This window comes from Mastacembelus armatus, chromosome 13 (assembly GCF_900324485.2).
Source record: "Mastacembelus armatus chromosome 13, fMasArm1.2, whole genome shotgun sequence".
Classification (NCBI taxonomy): domain Eukaryota; kingdom Metazoa; phylum Chordata; class Actinopteri; order Synbranchiformes; family Mastacembelidae; genus Mastacembelus; species Mastacembelus armatus.
This window is the reverse complement of record NC_046645.1, coordinates 23,242,286-23,258,455: the sequence shown is the minus strand read 5'-3', so window position 1 is coordinate 23,258,455 and position 16,170 is coordinate 23,242,286. Positions and strand designations below refer to the sequence as shown.

At 41.1% G+C, this 16,170-nt stretch overlaps 1 protein-coding gene across 2 annotated transcripts in view; it reads right to left on the bottom strand.

Annotated features, from left to right (window-relative positions):
* Positions 1 to 15,842, bottom strand: part of nova2 (NOVA alternative splicing regulator 2) — a 72,377-nt gene extending 56,535 nt beyond the window's left edge. Inside the window, exons 1-2 of one of the 2 annotated variants that reach the window (XM_026333211.1) lie at positions 14,972 to 15,842; positions 12,358 to 12,426 (exon numbers count right to left, since the gene is read on the bottom strand). In XM_026333211.1, coding sequence (XP_026188996.1) covers positions 12,358 to 12,426; positions 14,972 to 15,128 — 226 coding nt within the window. In that variant the 5' untranslated portion in view covers positions 15,129 to 15,842. The remainder of the gene's footprint in view (positions 1 to 12,357; positions 12,427 to 14,971) is intronic. The other variant, XM_026333220.1, reaches the window with a different exon arrangement.
* Between the last annotated feature and the right edge of the window lie 328 nt (positions 15,843 to 16,170).

Sequence of the window (16,170 nt, the reverse complement as noted above, 5' to 3'; positions counted from 1 at the left end):
CCCGCCATGACACACACACACACTTAAACGGACATATGCAAACAGAAAGCAGACGAATACAGATTTAGATGTTTTAGATGCAAACTATGCATATGAGAGGAAGATGTCAACTGTTTAATGCGGTCTTGTGTTGACCAGCTCTGAGCTCAGCCGTTACCAAAGATGGCTCTTTACAAGTTAAAGCTGCGGTTAGATTTTTATGGAAAAACCGTTTACTGTATGAGTCTGAATGAGAAGAAGGACACAAAAGAAGAAACCAGTCATTCTCCCTTCAAAAAGTCATTAAATTCCATCTCTTTTGGCCAAAACAACTTTGTGGAGTCAAAAACGGTTTTCACCTCTGTCAGAATAGTTTCACAAGTGTCATGCTTTGGCTTTGTAGTCAAAAAATATTTGACATTAAACTTTCACACCTGTAGAAACTGTCATAGAGCATTACAAGCAAAAGGTGTAAGCATCCAGGCATATAAACTGACAGGTAAGTGATTCATGGTTTTCCCAGTTTTGTTGATATCATGGTTTATTATGAGCTACATGGCAGCATAAATGCTGGTGACAACTGCAGGTTCTGGCACCTTGTAAGTTTATCATCTTATCATTACGGTCTTTAAAAAATCTCTAAGATAATGTGAGTGGATCTTATGTCATAAATACTGAGTGGCTTCTTGGAGCTGCAGTTTACTGAAGACAGACAATATTGATGAATCTTAAGGTCAAAATGAAGATCTGCTCTGACAAGATCTCTGTTGTTGGAAAAAAAACATTCTCTCAACAAATCAAATGGAAAACTATCGACATGGTAAGATCCCACACTACTGTTCTGTTGAAGTGACCATTTAAAGCCTTTTAAGCCTGGAACAAAATCATTTCTTTTATTATTTTTTCACTATATAAAAATCAGTTATTGCTTAAAATCACATTTTGAATCATCAAAAATAAATAAAAATCAAATGAAAATTGACAGTGCTTTGAGTGAGCTCAAGAGGACCCACAACTCAAAATGAAATCCATAATCTCTTTGGTCTTAATGTCAGAAATAATACTGAAAAATAATATTTTTTATAATGCTCTAAAGAAAAATCTGTGAAACTCACAGCATCTGCTCTACTTATAGTTTCTAACGTGGTTTTGCAGAGTTAGGTCTCTTTAAACTGCCGCTGACTCACTGGGTCTCAGAGCTTCCCTCCTGAGCAGCAGCAGCAGCTTTCATCATATTTGATAATCCAGGACATGAAACCTCAGGAGGAAGATTAAAATAGGATTATTATTACAGGGCCACACTTTCTCATAAGGGCGAGGCACCTTGTAAAACCGCTGTTCTCTGTCTGGTTCCTTGGCCGAACAACTGGCGATGCTGCGCTGTGGAAATCCACATGCGTTTAAAATAACAGAATAATCTGCTTTGACTATGAGGTGTGGCCACGACCAGACAGAAGATTTATGATTTAATCCCTTTAACACTTACACTGCCAAAACAACAGTGGAACAGAGGTGTCTGTGACACTTCGCTATAAATATGTTTAATTAGTGAAAAGTCCTGCAAACCCACTCAGGTGCTTTGAGCTACTTTGGCTAATCAAGCTGGATCAGGTTCATAAGGACATTTTTTTGGCAAAGAAATGCTGGAAGCTTTCTAAGGTGTTAGAGTCACTATGCCTAAAAGACGCATAAAGACAGTGTCCCTATTGAAAGGTACAATAGAACTACCAGAAGAGTAGGGAAGTATTATATTTTTTTTAACTGAGTTTGGCGAATATGTCTGACAAGTGAAAACACCTGATGAGTGGAATTTGGCTGTGTACAGGCTCTAAATATCTCAGACACACAGTGGCTTCCAAAGCTCTCTTAAAACTTGTGGTGAATTCCTGTTTTTGACCAAAGTATGTGTCAGACTCTTCAGATTTTCTTCAGGCTTGCTCCATCTTGATGTTAAAGCTCCCTGTCACTGCAGTCAAACATTTTGTTTACTTTGTTTTACCTCTTCTGAAAACTGTATGGGATGATTATTCCTAACTATGACTTTCAGTTGAACATGAACATCATTTAGAAATTAAAAAAAAACTAGATGAAAGGAAAACCTCTTCTCTCACTTTTGACTTCTACCCAATTTTTCACCCTGTGCTGCAGACTCTCCACTTCTGTACACAGACAATAGCGGTAATTCGGTGTTCAGAGCCATATGTATTGGCTGGGCCCTGTTCTCTTCTCTGTTCAGCCGAGTCAAAGCATGAGCGCACACAGAGGAAACCTGACACTCGCTGCCCTGATCTGCTAGTGATGAAATACAAACTGCAGGGAGCTCAAACATGGATGTAGAGACGTTGCCTACTTTTTGATTCTTCCAATAAGGTTTCTCTTAAAAGCTTGTGTTAACCTGAATTCCGCAATGTGCATTATTAGGCAAGGTGTTTGCAGAAAGTCTGATTTAATGTCAAATTAAAGGTACTTCCACAAACCACGCTTACAAACCGAAGCCCCAACTACATTCCCTCAAAATGAAAACACCTACATGATAATCATCTTCTCTACAATCCTCACTCCTCTTCCTTTCTAGGTCCTACCATCCTCCATTCATCATTATATCCTGTAGCTACTTGTCTGTTCAGACTGAGGTTTTATTCTAGAAAGAGCTTGAGACATACAAATTATTATTATTAAATCTGAGTAGATGGCATCTCTCAGTTTGCATACCATCCCTTTACGTCCATCTAGTGCAAATGTGTGATGTTTTGTTCTGCCCTCTGCACAGCTTCATACCCCACAGGGAGTGTTTCAGAAGTGGAGCAGCTTGTGGCAGTGCACATTTTCTATGATTATTCATGATTGAATAGCTACCTGAACTGTTTTCAGAACTGTATGAGAAGTAGCCTCTGTCAAAATCTGTAGCAGAGCACAGTGGAGAGCTGTTTCTAATATTATGAAGCCCAGTCATCTTGTTATTAGCTAAACACAGGTGGGACAACGTCACATTTTGGTGTGATTTCATGGAAGTTATGACAAATTTACACACATTTTCATCACATGAGCAAATCTGAATAAAAATGATCATGGATAATATTTGTTGATAGGCTACTTTCATGACAAAAATGTACAAAAACTAAATAAAATGGTCAATTTTAAAAATAGGAGTTATGACATAATGTATTGCATCATAATATCAAATAAAAACAGGATGATAATACAAAAAGTAATTAGCATCTTATTCAACAACCTGCAGCATCTTTGGAATCACAGTGTGTCGCGTCTGATAATTAAAACTGTTTCTTCCATTTTCTTCATTCTCTCCTCCTGTCCTCGCTGTGCTGCAGTGACCCAGTTTGAGTTTGAAGCCTTGGACTGACCTGCTTTAGATAGAGGCTAGCTAATTATAACCAGCCTGTATTAATAAGGCAAGGGAATTGGTAAATACAAAACACACATACACACACGCCTGAGCACACAAATACAAAAGCATGTCTGCACACACTCAAAAACACCTCCTCCACAAACAGACCATTTCCGACAGCTCATAAACAAGCCTACACACCTTGGCAACATGACTCATGTATATAAGAGGATGTAATGAGTGACTCATGTTGTCACTCTGTTGCATGCACTTGAATGTGTTACCATGGTAAGCATTGAAAATTTTATCTATATATATATATGTGATCTTGATCCTGTCCTGGAACATGACATCAACCAAAAAAAATAAAAAATAAAAAATAAAAAACAAAACAAAAGTTACATCCTGCACACATACTTGAATGGACTGCATCTTTAACTGTTTATATCCTAATTATTGATTACTTTCTTACACAGGAAATCATTTGGGAACTCTGATGAGCTCTAAAACAGCCATTTTGTACACTGGAAAGGCATTAAATTTTAAACTTAGTGCAGATGTTTATGTGCAACAAGAGTGTGAGGTTCTATACCCACCCAGTCAACAACTCATCTGTATCATCAAACAGCACTCCAGAGCTGAAGTGATGAAGACCCTGTGATACACAGGTTATATAACTACAGATTTAATAAATACAAACTTACTTTTAGATAACAAAGTTTGAAAAAGTGTGCAGCACTATCTGCCTCTTCCTCCCACACTGCATCACGCTGGATGAAACTGTTTACAGGGATGCTTTTTTATCAGCATTCCTCAAGCTTTATCACATCTATCTGGCCTTTTATTTATAAGCTTCTGACACATAACAGTCCCCAAAAACTTTAAAGGTGATGCATCTTTATGCTAAGTTCTTTGTAAAGATCTTTGTGGTTTCAAAGTAAAAGCCCTCAGCATGCAACATTACAGAACCACTTGAACGTCTAAGAAACATTAGGAGAAACTCCCCTAAGCTCAGCTCTGCATTTAAGGATAAAATGTCTGAAGCCTGAATGTGCTTTACAGAGCACTGTGGTGCAAATCAGTTCACTAAAAATGCTTCCGAAAGTAATCTTTCCCATTAAGTGCGAGTTTAGAATTGCATGATAACTTGAATTAAAACATATTATATTTAGTTACTGTTTAGTGGTCACGCTTAAGAGTTACCAAACAGGCTTAAACAGTTTTAAAAAATCAAATAGAATAGATGCTTTTATAACTTTTGCAAACATTACAGTGTTTTTTGGACATTAATGTTATTGCAGCTTATCTGAGATAAATCTCAATTTTATGATTTTATTGTCACTCATGTCATCCTGATGGAGTGTGAACCTCACTTGCAAAGAGCACAGTTTGTTCATATTTTGGAAAAAAAAGCTTCATTTATCTACTTTTCAGAGTTATCTGATTATTATTCTAATAATGTGAAATCATATATATATATATATATATATATATATATATATATATATATATATATATATATATATATATATATATATATATATATATATATATATATATATATATATGTGTGTGTGTGTGTGTGTGTGTATATATATATATATACATATATATAATTTAAATATATATGTATATATATATATATATACATATATATATTTAAATTATATCCAGTGCTCCTTTCGGCGTGTCATCCCACCTCTCAGGGGTGCAGGTGACACTCCTGCATGCCAATCTAACCATGCATAATCAGCAGCCGGGGGCACTGCTTGCCACGTCTGAACCATCAGTGTCAACACTAACCTCAAAGTCCAGAGTTCACGACATGCTTAGCACGTTATTTCCTATCACAGCTTGGTAATGTTAAAACGTGATGGTGAAAAACCTTCCTTGGGAAAAAATCTGTTAAAGACCAGGGAAAAGGTTCTGGTGATGCTTTCAGAAAAGTACAGTTCAGTTTTTACAGGTATCCAGAAACAAATGCTCATTAGTTCAGTGATGAGTCTTCACAGTGGGTGTGTGACCAAGGTCAATCAGGAAACATGGATGTCAAAACATAATGTAATCTGTAGAAGTCTCAGGCGCTTAACAAACAAAGCGCTGCTGGTTGGTGGAGCCTCTGAGATAACCTGATGTCTCAGCATGATGTCAGACTCATTGTTATCTGCTACTATTTTCTGCACTTGTTGATATGAAGCATCGTCAAAGATCCAGCATCACAGCCCCCCCCCTCGTGTGCAGCGACTCTTTCATGCTGACAGCATAATGAGCATGTAAACTTTCAGTCCAAATAAGAACAAGAAAAACACCATAATTACAGCTGTGGTGATTGTTACTGATTAGTTCTTACTGTTTTAGCTGTCAGAAAGTATGGAGGGAGTACTTTGTGGGGTTCCCAGGAGACGCAAGATACTTTAGGATACAACACTGAGCTTAATATCATATAGAGCGCTGCAGACCATTACACAAGCCATGCATAAGTTCACATGTAGCTGTGTAAATTAGAGGCCTCAGTACACTTCAAATGGTTGACTTTGGGATTGTCTACCTAGAGCCCCCTTTCTAACACTGAAGTCAACAGAAAGTGTATGTCACTTTCCGAAAAGAGAGAGAGCCATGTTACGCACTAATTGGTCCAGTGTGCAGAGGCATGGATTTCAAAAGTGTCTGAACTTTTCTGTTTAACTTTTTTTATCCTTCACACCGTCTCATTTACTGTAACTGTGTACTGAGTACACAATCGTAAATGCCTTGGAGGAGGAACTGTTTAAAAGTGCACTTATACACTCATCTATATGATTCACTGTCAAAACTGAATTATTGGAGAGCTGTTGGTGCATGGACAATGTTAGCTAGTTTACAAATGATAGCATGGCAGGCTCTAATTTCTGCTTCACTCGATCAAAAAGACTGTGCTCAACAAAGTCAGACAAGCATAATGCATAAAGTTAGTTAAGCTTCAGACCCACAATCAGCTGCTCAGAGTTTACCCCAGAACTGGAGACTTTCAACATTATGTCTTCAAAGACCCTAATTTATGACATTGTCCTCTGTGTCAACTCCGCACTGACACACTGCCTTAAAACAGATGCTTTCATTTCAGGTTTGTTGTATTGCAATTTATTTTTTGTTATACTTTTGGGTGAGGCATTACACTGAGCACTTTCACTGTCTTAGTTTTCCCAGCTGATGTAAACTGGCAAGCTTCCAGTGGTTTTATCAAACCCTAACAGTCCCACAACACTAACCACAAACACACTGAGACAGAGAAACAAAAAATAAAGAAATTAAACATCTGGGCTAGAGGCTGCAGGGATTTCAACTTCAAACCACCGGCTACTACAGTACAGAGAACGTAATGGTGTTTGTGTGCTGCTATGGTGTATGCAGCTGAGTAACTACAGGGTTCCCTGCTGGTTGCTGTGATGAGGGTCTTTGTTTCCAACACACTTGCAGACAAATCCCTGCAGTTACGACACACACAGGAAGGACACACATTTTCTTTTCCAAGTCAAAAGGAGTTAACAAAGAACTTCCGTCTTTTTCTGTGTGTCCATTTTGTGACGGGTGTGTGTGTGTAATGTAATGAAAGTGGGGCCGATCCAACACACAGAAAACCTAACTCGGAAACGACATGAACAGCAAGGTCAGAGAGTGGCCTACATGTGCCCGGTGTGCTGCTCCACCCTGCCATGTGCATGGTTGTATGTTAGAAAAACCAATATCTTAAAAGTTAATCAAACCGTGCAAAAACTGTACGGACGGTTATGTTTCGTTCTCCAAATGTCAAAAAGAAGGCAACAGAATCAATGGGAGCAGGAGTATAGGGGTCATTTACAATAAATAATAAATCGTCCTCCACCACAACATAACTGAATGAGTAAACAGTCCAATCTGTTGCTAAGGCCCCTGCGGACCCGCCAGGCCCAGAATAGGCTCTCCACACTGGGGGATTGGAGGCTCAAATCCTGGGATCTGGTGTCCACAAGCCTGCAGGGGTGGGGGGAGAGCTGAAGATCACAAATCCTCCCATGTAGGCTACTGTTGCTTTTCTTACATGCTTCGCTCTAACAAACAAAACCAAAGTTACCTTTTCATTGCAGTTTTTAAAGAGTTTGAAAAAGTTTTGTAAGTCATATTGGAGCACCTAAGCCCAATCTATAATGTTTTAAAGAAAATCAAGTGAATCCAAAATCTCTGAAAAATTTGTGACATTGTCTTGTACTCCACTCAGCACTGTCATGTTTATGCCAATCTGGACAACACATATAAACAGAAATAACTTTTGGCGGTGTGTGTGTGTAGAGCTCTACTATTCTTGACCACAGATGGTGGAAATCAAGGTATTGCACACCCCGTGTGGCAGCCATCCATAATTCATAGAATCGTAGTTACATAAATAACTCCTTTGGCGTCACAACGTGAAGAGATCAAGACTGTATGCAATGTATCTATTACAATGATTAATTCCAGAATCACACTGTCGTTTTGACAGGAAGACTATTCTCCATCACTACTCTGCCACTGACTCTTTTTCTGTTACCTGCTTTTACTTTGACATGTTTTAATCATGAAACTTAAATTGGACGACACAGATTTTATCCTTATTAATCAAAATCAGCCTGGTGCTGTGTATGAAGCATTGGACCAGAGCTTACGCAAACATCAGGATAATGGATCATCTGAATTTCAGTGAATCCTGTGCAGCTTTGTGCAGAAACATCAAATGTGAGTCCCAGAAGAGAGGGAAAGTCTGAAGTGCAGCAGTGTGAATGCGTCTTGTCTGATGAAGGGGGGCTCTGGTATGGAGGCTCAGAGCTCTGGGGACTTGGAAAATATTCATCTCCCCTAAGCAGGGAGAGTTAAGGGGGGCAGGCTTTGTCTACACCCTACCAGTCCTCTGCGCTTTTGTTGGGGGTAGCTTTCACATACACACACACACACGCATACATACACACACACACACACACACACACACACACACACACACGCACACACACACATACACACACAAAGCTCTCCAACAGTGAGGCTCTGACCAGCTGTCTAGGGTCTGAAAGATGGCCGCCATCACAAACAGTGAGCTTGCAGAGGAAAGTGAGTAGGAGGAAATCTCTTGAGCTTTATCTTTCTCCTCTGTCTGTCCAGTACCTCAGTGCTTCACTTTTCTTACATCATCTCTTTAATTTAGATTTGACATTTTAGGCAAAGTGTTCTGGTGTGCAGAAGCAGCTCCAGTGTCTCAATCACTACATTCAGAAGCTGCCAGCTGCTTCTAAAATTCCTCTGACTGGATAAATAATCAAATATTTGGAGAAGAAATGACAAAAGGGGTTTAATTAAGCCTAATTTATAATTTTATTACATATGAGTGTTTTTCCACCAAGACTCTTAAGTCAGCATTAGAAAAATCATCAGTGAATGTGCAACGTTTCTCTCGTAGAGGTTTCAAAATGATTCACAACAGCAACAGCATCTAAAGCTGTGTTCTGTTTTTGTGCCAGCACTCATTTTCTTTCTCACTGGCTGTCCTTCTATAAACTCAATGACATTTCAATGTAAAAATGACACTCAGTTTTTAACGCCTGATGTTTGAAAATTCTGCAGCCAAAGATCTGGATAACTTATGGAATTCCCAAACCTGCTAAGAAAACATAACTTACACACTGGGTGACCTGCTACAACTACAGAAAAGTGAAACGGAAAAGGCATAGTGGAGGTGAGATGAGGGAATGTTTCCTTGTGCTCATGACAACCACAAACAGAACAATCTGTTAGAACAACAAACTTCGACAGACATTCAGTTTGAATAGAGGTGTAGGGAGAACCAATCAAATGGCTCCGTCCTGAAATGAAGCCTGCCATCACGGTGCCTGTGTAGAAACCAAGCCGACATGGTGGCTATGCTAAGAAAGATAACTGAAGCAGCCGCCTCCTCTGTGTGCTGTGTGAAAACCGATGTGTATTGTTCATGGACCGAGACTGGTTCATAGGAGGGGGCTGTCCTCGCTGCATCAGCCCTTTCATCGCTCCCTCATCCATATTCATCGCTGGCTCTCTTTCCTCACCTATTGCTGATCTGCTAGCTGTGACTGACATCTCGCTCGACCAATCGCACTCCTCCCTTTATGAGAATATTCCCATCTCTTGGCGCCTTCACCCCACCCTGTACAATGGCTTCTGTTTTCTCTTTTTTTTCTGTACTTTGACGCAGTGGCTTAAAAAAAAAAAGGAGGAAGAGCGGAGGGTGGAGGAAAAGGAGAGTGGCAGGGTCCTGCCGACAGTAGCTGCGAATCGATCAACAGCCTGGGAAATGGTTGTCGAGCAACCGTCATCGATGGCAGTGTGCGATTGATGTAGGGTGTGGATGGAAGAAGAAATGATGGGAGGACAAGGGTGAAGGAGGACAGGCGGACGGCGCAGTCATGACGGTCTGAAGTAGAGGCTCGTTAGCAGGAGGCTGAAGACAAGAGGAAGATGGAGAGAATGAAAGAGGTAAAGAGGAGTGGGAGCAGCCAAGAAATGCTCAGGCTCACAAGCAACGAAAACAGGCGTGTCGCAGAGAACATCATGTTCTGCAAGACACCAAGGACGAATGTGAGCTACAAAAAGGCGACCTATTCAACTCAGTGTGTGAAAACTACTATTCTGTATATTTTGTAAGAAAACGTCTGAACAGCTTTAATAGCTTTAATTGGGGAAAAAAGAAATCTCTTCATTCCATGGATTCACGTTTCTGCAATTTGAGTTGTATTCAGGACTGAATCCTGCATCTATGTCTATTTTTGAGTGTTCAAGGCTAAACATGGCGCTTCCTCCTCCTAAGCTGGACAGACGATCGATGTAAGGAAGGCAGCTCTCCTTTGTATGGATCTCCCAAAAAAAAAAAAACATACTTCGCTCAGCTCCAGGAGCCACAGAAAACAGAAGATCAATAGCATCAAAGGCCCTGTCTCCTACAGCCAAGGCTCAACACAGCATCAATCACACGCCGCTTCATCTCCGTCATCAAATTTCATCTCTGATTTTTGCCACAGAAGTCAGACAGAAAAACAAAAAGATACCATAGGTCTGCAACAAACACAAATCTTACAGCATTCAGTTATCCCCTGATGTCACTTGGCAAGGGTATTTCAAGGCCCCCCTCCTCCTTCCCAACAGACTTGCCAGTCAGCCCATTTACTAAATGAATGTATTATATCTTACAGACAGGAGAGGAGAACTGTACTATAAAGTGATGAAAGGACTGAAAGGTCTGTCCGTCCAGGTCAGCAAACTTTCCTCACTGTTAAAGCTGAAGGTGCATAAACCAACATGTTCATTTTCTGAAACTGGACATGGAAACTGAGAAAAACAAGCATCCAATTTGCGGCTGCACACGACAATTTAATGGTTGTTTTAAGCAGCCTTTCCTCTGAAGGCTGCTTTTGATTTGAGTCTGAGTCCTTTCTATCTAAACGGCAGGTCACGTATTGACTTTTAGCCTCTTGTAGCATGGATGCTGTTTTTGGAAGTTGTGGAAATTGAGATTTTTTTTTCTGTCATTTAGACAGAAACTCAAAAATCTAAATATTGTATCATTACAAAATATTGCAACACACTGGAAGAGGCACAGGTCTAAGACATGCTATGTACAAGTCATGTTAAGCAGACTTGTAAATGCCTTATGAGCATGTGCCAGTTTACATATACTACACATAAATATAAATGATTTTTTTTTTTTGCTGGGAAATTTTAATTTTTTGTAGAAATAATTTGATCCTAATTAAAATTAGAGTCCACACAGTAAAGAGAGCAAACTGATTGGCCGACAGCAGCAGATGTTTAAATAATTAGGTTATTTATTCATTTAGTCAATCAGGGTCAAGCTTTGAAAATAATCCAGGTTTGCTACTGAAATCAAATATTAACAAAGAGCTCATTAAATGTCTCTGATCATATAGGTACATGATTAGAGGGAAACCTGAATTCCTTTAATACCAGGGAGAGCCGTGCTGGGCTAGGGTGAGGGGCCGAGGGGGTGCAGAGATAAGAATGGGTCTGGCCTGAAGGATTAGAGGGTATGCTGGAGAGGGGGCTGTAAACAGGAGCTACTGCAGCTACTGGTTGATCTTTTCAACTTTAAGACCTTGGGCTTTTTATGAGATGTTTCTGTGATTTATGACCTATAGCGATCACACGTCATCCCGTATCTACTGTCTGACAGCTGAGCAGCTCACTCTCCCCAGTGTCGCTGCCCATTTTCCTCACGCCCATACACACAAAGCATCTTCTCTGGTCTTCTTTGACTTAAATGTCTACCCTCACTCCTCATTTACGCAGCAGATTTGATTGACATGGATGGAAAGGCCAGGTATTACTCTGTACATCTGGATATATTTTTAAGCATCAGGTGTTGGGTAAAAAACACGAACAAACAGTTTCTGCTCTGAAGACAGATATTTCTGATGATTTAGCCGCTTAGAGCTCTACACAGAGTTTCAATCTGCCTGTGAAGAAGTAAAAACATTACAGTCATGTTACTTTTACTCAGCAGCAGCTTCACAGTGGATTCGGTGGCCACCATATATCCCACAGTAAAGAGTGAATGCATATTTCAGCACTACATCAGAAGTCATAAAACCAAATGCTTAGATGACATGGCTAGCATGAGGTCAAAGGTCATCAGGACTCATCTGTGCAGAAATGTTGAGCACCATGACAAAAGAAACACTGAAATTGTTTAAAAAGCATGAAAATGGATGTTATGGAACTGAAACACACAATATAAACAATATCAGCATGCATTATCCTGAATCATGAGCAGAACGTGAGGGTGTTACATGTTACTTTAAAGCCTATCTAAATGTCAGGCCCTGCAGCAGTCAGACCAGCGCAGTGAAAAGCCCTGAAATTTAGTTTTCGTTGTGCAGAATTTGCCCTTGAAGAAGACAGAATGTGCGCGTTATCACTGCTGAATCAATCCTGCATTAAAGAAGGTTACAGTAAAGATTATAAAACAGGTAGAAGATCAAAATCAAAGTCTCTCTTACCATGAGTCTCAGTTTCTTGGTGTGGGAATACAATGCCTTCAGTTTCAAATAGGGGCTGCAGGAAGGCCACTACAGAGAGAGGAAGCACAGGGGTGGGGAGTGTGTGGCGTAAACTAATCATACAGAGAAACAACCATTATCATGATCTCTTAGCAGTACTTTAATTTCTGTATGCTTCAAATTGCAGCTTTGGTGCTGATTAAAAGAATATAAAAACATATTCTCAGTGAAAATATACAGGTTCTGTTGAAAAGCATTTTGGGTAAAAATGAGCCACTTCACAGTGAAGCGTTTCTTAATATTTGTAAAATAAAAGAATCATTTAGACTGATGCCTCAAGCTGTAAATATCAGTCACAATAGAGGTAAGTCCAAATTATTCATTCATATAATTTGAGCAGACATTTTAAAACAGAATAAACTGTCAGTGCCAAATTTTCACCACAGACCCGCAACCAAGCTCTGATTCCACTTTGTGATAAGGGGCCGTGTTGATGTGTGTGTGTGTGTGTGTGTGTGTGGGGAGGGGGGTGCGACTTGTTCATTTTCAAACAAATGCCATCCGATCATGAGCACGGTGCTGCCGGCGGAGGCAGCAGCGCGGTCGTCCTCTAGCTGAGTAAAAGCCTGCTCGGCCAAGCTCATCATCATCATCATCGCCCCAACCTTTTCATTTGTCTAAATGGACGAGCTGCCTTAGTGTTGCACAGGCAGTAGGATGGTCCCCTGGGGAGGGAGACCTGGGTTTATACATACAGCGAGGAGGAGCCTTTAGTGCTGCATCGATTTGCAGTTAAACAACGCTGGCTAACCTGCAGCTCCCCTCCTGCTGGACACTCTTAATTGTTTCTCCTGAGGACGGCGGCCTGTCATGTCTCCTGTTGGGAGTTGAAGAAACTGTGAAAATGGTCAGTCCTGATCATTTCTGTCAGTGCTAAAAAGGGCCAAGTTACCCACAGATGACTAACAGCTTACTGATCCTCAGGACTCTGGTGGCTATAGATTGTTAAGCTGTGCCACCTGTCACAGTGCGCTAAAAGGGACAAACTCCTAAATTACTTTAGATGCTCATAACATTTCAAAAATGATTAGTCATTTTTAGTCATTCTTTTTTTTTTTAAATGATCTGAGATTTCACTTAAATTTCACCAAGCAGGATATGTCAACGCAAAAACACATTGGATCAGTCTCTGTGTCAATAGAGAGTTTTCGTGTCCACTTAAGGTTAAAACACAATTTGAAGGCTTTTCAGGCCTGACAAGAAAAATATCCGGGTAAAATTAAATTCATGTTGAAGTTAAAATAGAGAAAATTCAACTAATTCTGTTTGAGATGACAGCTGTTTGTAACTTCATTCAATTGGTCACCTAAAACGCATTGGTTTTATTTGTATGATCTCGAACACCATCCCATGGCAAACAGGACTTTGTGGGTTAGCTCTCTAAATGTCTCTGCCAGGATGGGATATTTTTCAGTGCAGCTAATGACACATTTCTCTTTGTCTCCTAAAGGAACAGGCGTCCAAAAATAGCATTGTATGACACGTTCACAGTGACAGGCAGACTGGTCCGTCTGCGCTCAGGAGCTTCGATCAGCTGAAATAATTAAAGTAGAACATTTTAAGGATGTCTTTTGCACTTAAAATCTGTAGCTGCATTTAAAATATCACCCTGAATCTTCACGCAGCACGTCGCTGTGTAAGTAACACAATTAAAGGTGTATTGTATGTCCAAATGTCCATGATGGGGTGCATGGCCAGGACAGGCTACTGATGGTTGTAATGCCGGGTGATGGGAATGCTTGGCGCATGACAGCATGTAAACAAAAACCAAATATGGTGATTGCCATGGTGACATATTCATATTTCATCCAACCAGAGAATAATGAAGAAACATGATTGGACAATTTAGAGAAAAAAACTCTCCTTCCGAGCTGCAGGTTATTAAAATCAGGAAAACAAAGCATGAGAACATTACACAGGCACTGACATACTGCAATAACAGCCACTGTCGCATTCTGAGCTGCCCCTTGTTGTTTCTGGCTCGCCACAGGCCTGCTGTTAATACGAATCCGCTTGTTTATCCGCTTGTGTAATTGTACACAAAGCAGCGATGGTGGCTGATGTGTGAGATTATCACAAGGTCATCCGTCGACGGGATGAGAGCCTGCGATCACGCACCAGCTCGATCTGGCTTTCACTTGTTTACATCCTTATTTTGACTCTGGCATAGCCGCTGTGGCTGTGCGTAAATCTTAAGTCGCAATAAAATCACCCAATTCGGCTGACCTAAAACATTCAAGATGTGTGCGAGGGGACCGGCGGCTTCCCTCCAAATCCCCCTCATTGTTTTCTTTCCTTCACAGCGGCGGCCCCTGATTATTTGAACGTTGATGGAAAATGACTGTCGCTCATTAGACAGCGGATAAAAATACCGTGCTCTCTAAATTTATACCACTGCGCTGTTGAAGCACACATCTCTGAATCTGGTGCTGTAGCATGCCACTGTGTACGTCTGGAATCAGATCAACCTGCTCCCCTTTCTCTGCCTGCCTCAGGACGAAGCAACATTCACCGAACCCCGAACAGCTCCCCGCATCCCCATCGCTGCTCTTACCTCCCGTGTTTGTGCGTTTGGTGCTGCTGGCCTCAGTTGGAGTCTCCAGGGGTCTTTTACGAGAGTCCGGAGGGTCGGACTCCATGTGTGGTTGTTGATTGTGATGGTGAGGATTTGTGAAAATCCCGTTTTGCTGTACTGCTCCGCCGGCCATCATTTTCGAGCTTGCTCTTGGATGCTTGGGCTGCGTTTGCGTTTAAATCCTCCCTTTCCGTTATTTTACGCAGCGTAGCCGTGCAGATGAGTTCTTGGAGAAGGCGAAAGTGATTAAGGAATTGGAAAATACGCCTGTTTCTTACGGACGGGGGAGGTTAGCTGCGCGTTTCTCCGTGGAGCGCCGTGCGTGCAGAGAGATGCTGCGCAGGGACAGAAAGCGGCGGACGATCGGCTGAGAGAGGGAAAAATCCGAAACCTCTGCAGATGGAGTATCTTCTAGCCTAATAAAATGTGCCAGTGGAGCGTCGATGTTCCATCAACCTTCAGATATGCGGGCTAGGATATGTGTGTCATTCCGCTGCAACCGGATAAAAGAGCGTACTCATGTCAGGCAGTGCAGTATGGTGGCGCTCCTCTGCAACAGCCAGCGAAACGGAACAATAAATAAAACAAAACACAAACCCCAACCAAAAGACCAAGATGTGGACTCAACCGAGGAAAGAATTAAAAAAACGCTCAGTGAAGCAAGAAGAAGAATACAAAAAAGCTGATGTGTTTCTGGTACGCTATTAGAAATTCTTTCTTCTTATCGTGTCCTGGCTCCGATCATGAAGACACCCAGGGGTGACGGGGTGGGTGAGGAGGGTCCGGAGACGCGGAGCTGGAGGAACACACGGAGAAAGAGACGTTTTTTCCTGCTCGTTCTCTCGGTGAAGATGCTGCAGTCTTGTGTTCAGAGCATCCCTTCTCTGACTGGCTGCAGGAGGGAGCGCAGGGGAGCGGCTGACGTCACAGGGCCTCACGACGCCTTCACTGACCATAGTCAAACTCGGATTCCCCAAGTTGTAATGTAAAGTGTATCTTGTGTTACATTTAGTTTTGTTATGAAATAAAGTCAAAAATCCTTAATACGTTTTCTCCTTTTGCTTAATACACCAATGGCTGGTTCAGAAAGCAGGGACGCCTGTTGTTGCATTACATCTCCCTGTGTAATTGGTTCTCTTCATCTCATATTCCAACAGTCCGCAAGTTTATGTGCAAAG